This window comes from Schistocerca americana, chromosome 1 (genome assembly GCF_021461395.2).
Source record: "Schistocerca americana isolate TAMUIC-IGC-003095 chromosome 1, iqSchAmer2.1, whole genome shotgun sequence".
NCBI lineage: Eukaryota > Metazoa > Arthropoda > Insecta > Orthoptera > Acrididae > Schistocerca > Schistocerca americana.
The window spans coordinates 1,198,034,101-1,198,046,408 of record NC_060119.1 but is presented as its reverse complement, the minus strand read 5'-3'; the positions used below and the strand labels follow the sequence as shown (position 1 = coordinate 1,198,046,408).

The window sequence follows — 12,308 nt, the reverse complement described above, 5'->3', positions numbered from 1 at the left end:
GATGAATAAGCCGTCACCAGTTAATTTGAATACCGTATATACAGTATATATCTTAGAAGAGAGATTGAGGAAAGGCAAACCTACGTTTCTAGCATTTGTAGACCTAGAGAAGGATTTTGACAATGTTGACTGGAATACTCTCTTTCAAATTCTGAAGGTGGCAGGGGTAAAATACAGGGAGCGAAAGGCTATTTACAATTTGTACATAAAGCAGATGGCAGTTATAAGAGTCGAGGGACATGAAAAGGAAGCAGTGGTTGGGAAGGGAGTGAGACAGGGTTGTAGCCTCTCCCCGATGTTATTCAATCTGTATAATGAGTAAGCAGTAAAGGAAACAAAAGAAAAATTCGGAGTAGGTATTACAATCCATGGAGAAGAAATAAAAACTTTGAGGTTTGCTGATGACATTGTAATTCTGTCAGAGACAGCAAAGGACTTGGAAGAGCAGTTGAACGGAATGGATGGTGTCTTGAAGGGAGGATATAAGATGAACATCAACAAAAGCAAAACGAGGATAATGGAATGTAGTCGAATTAAGTCGGGTGATTCTGAGCGAATTAGATTAGGAAATGAGACACTTAATGTAGTAAAGGAGTTTTGCTATTTGGGGAGCAAAATAACTGATGATGGTCGATGTAGAGAGGAAATAAAATGTAGACTAGCATGGCAAGGAAAGAGTATATGAAGAAGAGAAATTTGTTAACATTGGGTATAGATTTAAGTGTCAGGAAGTCGTTTCTGAAAGTGCAGCCATGTATGGAAGTGAAACACGATAAACAGTGTAGACAAGAAGAGAATAGAAGCTTTCGAAATGTGGTGCTACAGAAGAATGCTGAAGATTAGATGGGTAGATGACATAACTAATGGGGAGGTATTGAACGGAATTGGGGAGAAGAGGAGTTTGTGGCACAACTTGACGAGAAGAAGGGACCGGTTGGTAGGACATCTTCTGAGGCATCAAGGGATCAGAAATTTAGCATTGGAGGGCAGCGTGGAGGGTAAAAATCGTAGAGGGATACCAAGAGATGAATACACTAAGCAGATTCAGAAGGATGTAGGTTGCAGTAGGTACTGGGAGACGAAGAAACTTGCACAGTATAGGGTAGCATGGAGAGCGGCATCAAACCTGTCTCCCGACTGAAGATCACAAAAACAACATATATTAACACATCGGTTCAATAGGATGGAAGATTCGTTGAGTGCCAGGCTTCTTCGGATGATAAGAAACTATGCAGCAAGTGACAGCCATTTGTCACGAAATGTCAAAACTATTTCGTCATTCACTGCGAAACTAAATTGAGCTGCTTCCCCTCCCACCGCACTGTTTGGCCAACCCTATGGTGTGGCGTGGTGGTCTTTCAACAGTATAGTAACTGTCGAATCGTGTCAACATTGACTCTCTCCCTCTCGCTTTTTTTTCCGAATACCTTATGAGTCACTTTGCATTGGGTAAAACACCTGCCCTGAGATGGACACCTTTAACAACTAGAGAGAGAACGATGATATTTGCAGGACATGTACATTAGTATCTTCTGCGGAAATTATTAGCATTTCAATCGATTCGGCCCGTGGGTTCACTGCTACTCGAGTGGGACGAAGTGTTTCAGCAGTGTAAAGGGTGTGCGCAGAATGGTTCACAGAACGTCGTAGAACACGGCGAGATGCGTCAGTCGCAACACCGAGACCACCTCCTAGAAGATCGACACCTCATCTGAATGGCATTGCGGGACAGATCTGTATCCATCCTGGTTCTAGTGGAACAGTGGAACACACCGTACACTATCAGGGGTGACAGTCCGACGCCGTTTATTACTGCATGGATTATGTGTACGTCGTCCACTTTTCCACCTACCTTTAAAATGTGCAAAAACATGCTAGACGGCAATGGTGCATGGACCGACGTCACTGAGCACAGAAATGGCATTGGATAGTGCTTTCAGTTGAGTTCAGGTTCTGTTATTTTGAAATAGATGGCTCATTTTGGTTCACTGCAGAGAAGACGAGTGGCATCACAGTGACTGCATTCGTACAAGATATACAGTGCCAACTCAAGGTTGATGGTGTAAGGTGGTATTGGTTACAACCACAAACCACACTTCGTACATGTCCAGGGCACTGTGACCATTGTGACCTACCTGAATGATATCCTGCAAAATTGTGAGTGTGAGTGGTCTTTGCGTACACGTACGAGCGCACTCGCTCTCATTACATGTTCCAGCTCCAAGAGCGACAATGGAACCGCCCTTTTTTTTGGAAAAGTGGTAAGGGTATATCATTCGCTGCCTTCCCTCACTCCTCTGACTCTTTGCGTCAGAAATATTCAACCGATCAGCGTTGCTCATTTAAATGGGAGAATGACGTTTCATTTAAGTCGACCAATGCGGAAATCTGTAGCATCTCCATTAGGCATATACTGTCCCCCTGTGATAACTCCGTACCTACGCAGTCGGTCCGTGAAAAAAAAAAATGCGTCTTCTGGGCGCTCCCACACAATGTAGCTCAATTTGCTATTGAGTCGAACACGGGGGTCGTTATCCCTTCGCTCAGGCAAAAGCTGTCTTCTCTCTGGGCGGTCGCTTCGGCTGAAGTAGGTATGCTGTTGACCCAGCCCTCTGAAGGGACGGTCTTCCCAGCAGGCTGGCTTCCTCTTTAGAACGAAAATTCCTGTGGCCATCATGTTGTGTACGCCAGCCTCGACTTTTTTTCAACCTCAGTGCGCACTTGCGGTTTACTTATTAGATTTGCATATCGCTTACATGAATTCATACAAATTTGACTCTACCTTATCGAGTTTGGGTTCGAATGAAGCGTCTTGATGTGCAGAGTACGATTGTGAGGACGGAATATGTAAGAAATCAAGGTCAGGAGACCACGCCACCTTACATCATTTAGTTATATCCTTTCTGCACAAGACTGCAGACGCCATTTTTCAGTAAGACAATGCATGACCACATGTTGCTGCATGAATACTTGCCTTCCTGGTGTCAGAGGATGTCAGTATTTTGCCCTGGCCCACCAGAACACCAGACGTACCACAAATTGAAAACGTATGGTGAAACCACTGGAACAGTGTAGTTATCCAATGCCAAGTACCACAGATGAACTTTGCAATCAGCTGAATGCAGCATGGATGACTATATTACAGAACACAACTTGCGCTTTATACATGTCAATGCCGTCACACATAGAACAAGTTGCCTGTTAGGCAGTAGGACACATACAGAACAGAGGGGGATGGGGGGGGGGGGGCTGAAAAGTTAATAATTTCTGTAGATATATGTGATATGTGTCCTACGAATGTGAATGTCCTATCCCCAGTCATGGAAGTGTTTCTTTTTCTTATTTCTTTTCTTTCCTTTTTTTCATTTCTTTCTTTTTTTAATACCATGAGTGTGTCATCACAAACATTATTGTACTTATGGATTAAAATTGTGTTGGTGACAGTGGTGCCGCTGGGAGCTGGAACTGGCGTCCGTCAAGGTGTCGCACCTGGTGTTGGTGGAGCTGACACGGCTGGAGAGAGCGCGCCTGCCGCGGCACCTGCGCTACCTGATGGACACCCGCACCTACCTGGAGTGGCCGCAGCAGCCCAAGCAGCAGGCCGCCATGTGGCGCCGTCTGCGCGCGGCCCTGGCCACCCCTGCAGTAAACGCAGCAGGTGCAGAAGAGGGCGAGGCGTGGCCTACTGATGATGGCGACCAGGAGAAGAGTCGCGATGCCATCAAGGCGTGATATACATCAAGACCTATTCCCTGCAAGCCGCATTATGGGGCTAGGCGGACATTACCACTGTTGCCACCATCGTTCTGCAACTTCTCTGTTGTGCATGGGAAGGTTCGTCTGTCGACGAATGAGTTCTAATTTCTGAGATTTTTTTCGTCGTGGTCATTTCGAGAGAGATATAACACGTTGCTCAACTGTTCCTCTAGTGTACGCTCTCGTAACTTCAACCATAATGCTCAGCATAATACAAAAGCCCCATCTTGCTTTGACAACCAGTGTAGTTTGCTGAGCATCTCTATAACACTCTCACGTTTTCTAAACTATCCACTCTTTGTTGGCTATTTTCTTTCTCTTCCGTTAATCTTCCTTGGTAAAAACCACAGACCGATAGCTAGTAGGGGACAGTGTTCTATTAACCACTTCTTTCGTGGGTGAATTACAATTCCTTACGATTGTTCCACTGAATCTCACCGTGGCATCCACTTTCCTTATATTGTATTTTATGTGGTTATCCCCTTTAAGGTCGCTCAGGCCTGTTACTCATAAGTATTTCACGGATGTTACTGTTTCTGGTGATCTTCCACCAACAGCGTAATCGAACAGTGACGGATCTCTTTCCCCACTTATGCCCGTAGTTTGTGCGTGGGCCGTTCCGCCTTAGCCACCAGACTCCTCGTACAAGGCGCCTACTAGATTCAGGAGCAGCTAAGATGCAGCACCTTACATCACTGTCTTTCTGAAACCTAACTTTTCTCTGAGGACTGTAGCTCAAGTACGCAAGCATCAGCAAGCATAATACTAAGCGAAATAGATCAGTGACAGAATACTGAAACATAAAGAAGTCGATTTAATTTTTCAAAAGACCTCACTGGAAATACAATGAAAGTAAAACTCGTGTGGCATAAATGGCCAGGAAACACCGATGGGTAGTTCAGCTTCCTAATTCAATATGTTTTCTTTTTACTTTGCGTCCACAGACACCTTTCCCTTGCAAAGTGTGACAGATATGTACGTTGTAAGTGGATCTCTTGAGTGTAGGTGACAGTAATCGGTGTATGTATAGTGCAGTTTCATGTTCCTGTTGGAGATGATGAGAGACGGAAGAGTATGAAATCTGATGCCAGTATGTAGCCTGTCAAAGAACACAAAGGGGTTCCCAGCCTTAACGTTCCCATCTGACGTACAGATCAGCAGCAAACAGTTTCGCAGGTTGTTGCTTCATGAGACACTGCAGAGGGGTTTGGAACTTAATCCAGAACATCGGCGGGAAGACTGGCGTTCAGGGACTGTACGCCATCGCCCCTGCTGTTCCTTCTGTCGTGAGGGCAAAAGGAAAATGATAAACAGCATGCGGTGCACCCGTACAGTCACCCAGCAAACTCCCAACCAAATACAACAGAGCTTAAAGGACTTAACTTGGATTATATGACTGGAACCAGCGTACCCACCTCTGCTTGGCTATATGGCAAAAATACTACTGAGAAACTCTCGAACTGAGAACGTCATTTATGTAGTACACCAAACAAGTACTAACATTGTAAATTGCATTTAATATAACCTGTTGCATAAACTGTAATTGACTATGTAAAACACGTTTGTTTCGCAATGTAGATGACTATTGCTCAGTTACACAGTTCTCAATTAATGTCATGACCTCACAAAATTTAGCACTTAAACCATATAACCTGTGATACTGTAATATTGTGTATTTAACTATCTATTTCGTTTAATATTGCCCACTGCGTGAAGTTTGATTTACAAAGCTAAAAACAAGTTTGTTGAAGAACATTGTGTGAAAGTGGCTCGTATTTTTGTTTATAATGTTTCGTTTTCTAAAAATTTGTGTTTCTAGCAGTCACTAGTCAGTTGTTTCCGGAAGATGGCCCAATAAACCAACAACTAGTTAGAAACAAACAATAATCAGAAGAACAAAAACAGTTTACTTGTTATTCAAAGTCAAATATGGAACTGTTCTACCAAGAAATGTCAGAAAAACCCACAAAGACTATAAATCGCATTCCTCCTCAGTTGAAACTTCAAATGATTCTATCATGGAGATAACAATAAAACTTTTTGTATTTTGTAATTGAATGTTGATTTTGTTTTGAACCAAACATGTGTCACTTATTTGTATTAGACATCATCACTGCTCTATAAAACAAAAGATAATTCTTTAACTGAACATATTTTATTATGAGGCGTTTGTTGTTGATGACAGCACATTTAGGTTACCATATATTTGCAATTATAAAGTTGAGAATACAGTTACAAGGTTGTGGTTTACTTCCCCACATAGGAGAGACCTTCCAGACAAATGTTCAAACGATATCATGATGCAGCAAGTGCTGATTATATCTCATGTATGCCTACTGTGCACTAAGAACCAAAAAGAGGAAACAGTTTAATCTAAGGTACAGCTACTTTGTCTTTACTTTCACCGTAAATTTCGAGCTCTGTTATTTGTCGAACAGTAGAGGTACCGATTCAAGCTTCTAGAAATGTATAAAAACAGAACGTTGTTTGACTACTGGAAGCTTACGGTTACATGGTAGAATTGTTACGTTAGTGCGCTTGCCGATTGCATGAGGTCAGTATGTTGCAGATCAGATTTAGATTTTGTGATGTTAGTTTCCTTGGATGCTAAAATGTAGCTTATCGAAACGCATACTCAAGAGGCATAGTACTATGCTAAATGGTCCATTTGCAAAACATCGAATAAATGTTAAAAAAACCGAATTTGAATGTATATCAGACCACAGCAACTGACACATGCTGAGAAATAATGACACACACTGCAAAGCAAAAAAAAGTGAGGCACCCAGAGAGGGAAGGGGAATGGGAAAGAAACTTCGCCTATTGAGAGAGTTTTGGAGTTATTACTATGATTGCAAAATCGAGTCGAATTTACAAAGAATTTGCAAGTATGAGACTATTTACCTGCATCAAGTTGCATCCCTCTGGTGTGGATTCATGCACGGATTCTATTAGGAAGGGAGTCAAGAAGTCGTTGAATCAATCATTTGGGATATTTGTAATCTCTCTTTCCAACTAGATGAAGAGAGGATACATCTCATGACACCAAAAGACTCAGTTTTCCCTACACTTATAGATTATATTAGATTAGGTTTAATGTACTTTTCGTTCCCGTGAATGCATTGTGAGGAGACTCCTTGGGATGTTCAAAATTACAGGAAACCAGAATACACAATAAACATCCATGAAATAAAAATATATATATACCACGATACTATCCACAGATCCTAAGAAAATAGTCCTCATGAATGTAAAAGTCAGATAATCTTGAAAATGTTTCGTTTTGTATGTAATAACAAATTCGTGGCAAAACTCATAAATGTTAAATAGACCGAAGTGCATATGATAATTGTTACGCTATTGTAGCCATGCATCTTAAAATAGAAAATTACTGTTACAACACCTGCTTACTAAACTCTATCTCTACAGAACTCAGATTGTACTGAATACTGCAGTTATTTGATATTATTAGTAGCACATACTCATCAGTGTACCCCTCACCCCCCCTCCCCCCTAAATCATGGATCTTGCTATTGGTAGTGAGGGTTTTTTGCCAAAGCGATACATAGGTGCAACCACAATGGAGGGGTATCAGTTGAGAGGCCAAACACATTTGTGGTTCTTGAAGAGTAGCAGCAGCCTTTTCAGTAGTTGCAGGGGCAGCAATCTGGATGACTGACTGATGTGGCCTTGTAACATCAACCAAAATGGCCTTGTTGTGCTCGATCTACGAACAGATGAAAGCAAGTGGAAACTGCAACCATAACTTTCCCTGATGGTATGCAATTCCATTCTCAGGTTAAATTATGATGGCATCTTCTTCGGTAAAATATTCCGGAGGTGAAAAGGTCCCCCAGTTTGATCTCCAGGTGGAGACTACTCAGGAGGATATCGTTATCAAGAGAAACAAAACTGGCTTTCTACAGATTGGATCATGGAATGTCAGATCCCCTAATCAGGCAGATATGTTAAACAATTTAAAAAGGGAAATGGATAGGTTACAGTTAGATATAGTAGGAGTTAGTGAAGTCAGATGGCATGACTAATATGATTTTTAGTCATGAGAATGGGGGGAGGGTATAAAAAAAATCAATTATCGGTAATGCAGTAATGCATGAATAGGTTTAAAAATGAAAAAGAAAAGAGGAACACGAATAAGCTAGTATGACCAGCATGGTGAACACATTGTAGCTAAGAACAGACGCCAAGTCAACATCCACCACAATAGTATAAGTTTATATGCCAACTGTCTCTTCAGATGATGAAGAAATTGAAGAATGCAAAAACTGCTAGAAGCTAGCCTTGGGGAGGATATTCCATAGAAATATTGGAACACGTGAGGCAATACTGACCCTACGACTGAACTTAGAGGAAAGAGTAAGGAAAGACCAACATACGTTTCTAGCATTTGTAGACTTAGAGAAAACTTTTGACAATGTTTACTGGAATACTCTCTTTCAAATTCTGAAGATGGCAGGGATAAAATACAGGGAACGAAAGGCCATTTACAATTTCTACAGAAACCAGATTGCAGTAATAAGAGTCGAGGGACGTGAAAGGGAAGCAGTGGTTGGGAAGGGAGTGAAACAGGGTTGTAGCCTCCGCCAATATTATACAATCCGTATATTGAGCAAACAGTAAATGAAACAAAAGAAAAATTCGGAGTAGGTATAAAATCATTGGAGAAGAAACAAAAACTTTGAGGTTCGCCGATGACTTTGTCATTCTTTCAGAGACAGCAAAGGACTTGGAATAGCAGTTCAACGGAATCGACAGTGTCTTGAAACGAGGATATGACATGAACATCAACAAAAGCAAAACGAGGATAATGGAATGTAGTCGAATTAAGTCGGGTGAAGCCGAGGGAATTAGGTTAGGAAATGAGGCACTTAAAGTAGTAAAGGAGTTTTGCTATTTGGGAAGCAAAATAACTGATAATGGTCGAAGTAGAGAGGATATAAAATGTAGACTGGCAATGCAAGGAAAGTATTTCTCAAAAAGAGATATTTGTTAACATCGAGAATAGATTTAAGTGTTAGGAAGTCGTTCCTGAAAGTATTTGTGTGGAGTGTAGCCATGTATGTAAGTGAAATATGGATAATAAATAATTTCGACAGGAAGAGGATAGAAGCTTTCGAAATGGGTGCTACAGAAGAATGCTGAATATTAAATGGGTAGATCACATAACTAATGAGGAGGTATTGAACAGAATTGGGGAGAAGAGGAGTTTGTGGCACAACTTGACTAGAAGATGGGATCGGTTGGTAGGACATGTTCTGAGGCATCAAGGGATCACAAATTTAGTATTGGAGGCAGCGTGGAGTGTAAAAATCGTAGAGGGAGACCACGAGATGAATACACTAAGCAGATTTAGATGGATTTAGGTTGCAGTAGGTACTAGGAGATGAAGACGCTTGCACAGGATAGAGTACCATGGAGAGCTGCATCAAACCAGTCTCAGGACTGAAGACCACATCTACGTTGTGAGATAAAAGAAATTATTCAGATAGTTAAGGGAGGGAAAATGTAATAGTCATGGGGGACTGGAGTTCGATATTACGCAAAGCAAGAAAAGGAAAAATACAAGGTGAATAAGGACTGTGGGCAATGAGTGACTAAGGAAGATGCCTGGTAGAATTTCGCACAGAGCATAATTTGATGAACGATTCACAAGAACAGGGGAAAGGAATACTGTAGAATAGGAATGGATAGCTTTGAGAGAGGAAAAGTGAAGGCAGCAGAGGATCAAGTATTTAAAAGACAAGTAGAAAACCGTGGGCAACACAAAAGAAATTAATTTAATTTATGAAAGGGGAAAATATAAAAATACAGGAAATGAAGCAGGTGAAAGGGTATACAAACATCTAATATGTTGTATTCACAGAAAGACCAAAATGGCTAAGTGGGAATGGCTAGAGGCCAAATGTAAGGATTTAGAAGCATGTATCACTAGGCGAAAGATTGATACCACATATAGGAACATTAAAGAGACCTTTGGAAACAAGGGAACCATTTGTATGCTTAACAAGAGCTCAGACAGTAAACCAGTTCTAAGCATAGAAGGGAAAGTAAAAAGGTGCAAGGAATATACAAGGGTCTTTATAAGGGAGAGGTGCCTGTGGATAGAACTATAGAAGTGGAAGAGGACGTAGATGAAGCTGAAGTCGGAGATAAGGGACAGTGTGAAAAATTTGATAGAGCACTGAAAGACCTAAGTCGAAACAAGGTCACAGGAGGTGACAACATTCCATTAGAACTACTGACAGCCTTGGAAGAGCCAGCCGTGACAGAACTCTCCAAAGTAGTGAACAAGATGTATTAGACAAGCAAAATACTCTCAGACATCAAGAAACAGGTGAAATTATCTCAGATGACAAGTATAATACAATAACGGCAATTCAGAAGAAAGCAGGTGCTGACAGATGTGAAAATTACTGAATTATCTGTTTAATAAGTCACGGTTTCAAATTACTAACACGATTTCTTTACAGAAGAATGAAAAAACAGTTAGAAGCTGATCTCGGGGAAGAGCAGTATGGATTCCAGAGAAATGTAGGAATGCGCGAGGCAGTGCTGACTCTACTTCTTCTCATAGAAGATAGGTTAAGGAAAGGAGAATCTACGTTTATTGGATATGTAGACTTGCAGATAAAATTTTTACAGTGTTGACTGGAATGCACCTTGAAAGCAGAATATAAGATGAACATCAACAAAAGCAAAACGAGACTAATAGAGTGTAGTCGAATTAACTCAGGTGATGCAGAGAGAATTACACTCCTGGAAATGGAAAAAAGAACACATTGACACCGGTGTGTCAGACCCACCATACTTAATCCGGACACTGCGAGAGGGCTGTACAAGCAATGATCACACGCACGGCACAGCGGACACACCAGGAACCGCGGTGTTGGCCGTCGAATGGCGCTAGCTGCGCAGCATTTGTGCACCGCCGCCGTCAGTGTCAGCCAGTTTGCCGTGGCATACGGAGCTCCATCGCAGTCTTTAACACTGGTAGCATGCCGTGACAGCGTGGACGTGAACCGTATGTGCAGTTGACGGACTTTGAGCGAGGGCGTATAGTGGGCATGCGGGAGGCCGGGTGGACGTACCGCCGAATTGCTCAACACGTGGGGCGTGAGGTCTCCACAGTACATCGATGTTGTCGCCAGTGGTCGGCGGAAGGTGCACGTGCCCGTCGACCTGGGACTGGACCGCAGCGACGCACGGATGCACGCCAAGACCGTAGGATCCTACGCAGTGCCGTAGGGGACCGCACCGCCACTTCCCAGCAAATTAGGGACACTGTTGCTCCTGGGATATCGGCGAGAACCATTCGCAACCGTCTCCATGAAGCTGGGCTACGGTCCCGCACACCGTTAGGCCGTCTTCCGCTCACGCCCCAACATCGTGCAGCCAGCCTCCAGTGGTGTCGCGACAGGCGTGAATGGAGGGACGAATGGAGACGTGTCGTCTTCAGCGATGGGAGTCGCTTCTGCCTTGGTGCCAATGATGGTCGTATGCGTGTTTGGCGCCGTGCAGGTGAGCGCCACAATCAGGACTGCATACGACCGAGGCACACAGGGCCAACACCCGGCATCATGGTGTGGGGAGCGATCTCCTACACTGGCCGTACACCACTGGTGATCGTCGAGGGGACACTGAATAGTGCACGGTACATCCAAACCGTCATCGAACCCATCATTCTACCATTCCTAGACCGGCAAGGGAACTTGCTGTTCCAACAGGACAATGCACGTCCGCATGTATCCCGTGCCACCCAACGTGCTCTAGAAGGTGTAAGTCAACTACTCTGGCCAGCAAGATCTCCGGATCTGTCCCCCATTGAGCATGTTTGGGACTGGATGAAGCGTCGTCTCACGCGGTCTGCACGTCCAGCACGAACGCTGGTCCAACTGAGGCGCCAGGTGGAAATGGCATGGCAAGCCGTTCCACAGGACTACATCCAGCATCTCTACGATCGTCTCCATGGGAGAATAGCAGCCTGCATTGCTGCGAAAGGTGGATATACACTGTACTAGTGCCGACATTGTGCATGCTCTGTTGCCTGTGTCTATGTGCCTGTGGTTCTGTCAGTGTGATCATGTGATGTATCTGACCCCAGGAATGTGTCAATAAAGTTTCCCCTTCCTGGGACAATGAATTCACGGTGTTCTTATTTCAGTTTCCAGGAGTGTAGATTAGAAACCCAACAATAAAGCAGTAGATGTGTTCCGCTGCTTGGGCAGCAAAATAATTAACCATGGTCAAAGTACAGCGGATATAATATGTACAATGCAAAGACAAGAAAACCGTTTCTGAAGAAGAGAAATTTAATAACATCGAGTATAGACTTAAGTGTCAGGAAGTCTTTTTTGAAAGTATTTGTATGGAGTGTAGCCATGTACGGAAGTGAAACATAGACAAAAGATATAGACAAAAAGAGAATGGAAGGCTTTGGACTTTGGTGCTACAGAACAATGCTGAAGATTACATGGGTAGATCACGTGACTAATGAGAACTTACTGAGCAGAAATGAGGGGGTGGGAAGAAAT

At 42.9% G+C, this 12,308-nt stretch overlaps 1 protein-coding gene across 2 annotated transcripts in view; it reads left to right on the top strand.

The window, feature by feature from the left end:
• The window catches only part of LOC124619795 (toll-like receptor 2), a 147,204-nt gene extending 141,395 nt beyond the window's left edge, over window positions 1-5,809 (top strand). Inside the window, exon 12 of one of the 2 annotated variants that reach the window (XM_047146389.1) lies at window positions 3,445-5,809. In XM_047146389.1, coding sequence (XP_047002345.1) covers window positions 3,445-3,732 — 288 coding nt within the window. In that variant the 3' untranslated portion in view covers window positions 3,733-5,809. The remainder of the gene's footprint in view (window positions 1-3,444) is intronic. The other variant, XM_047146398.1, reaches the window with a different exon arrangement.
• Window positions 5,810-12,308: the final 6,499 nt, after the last annotated feature.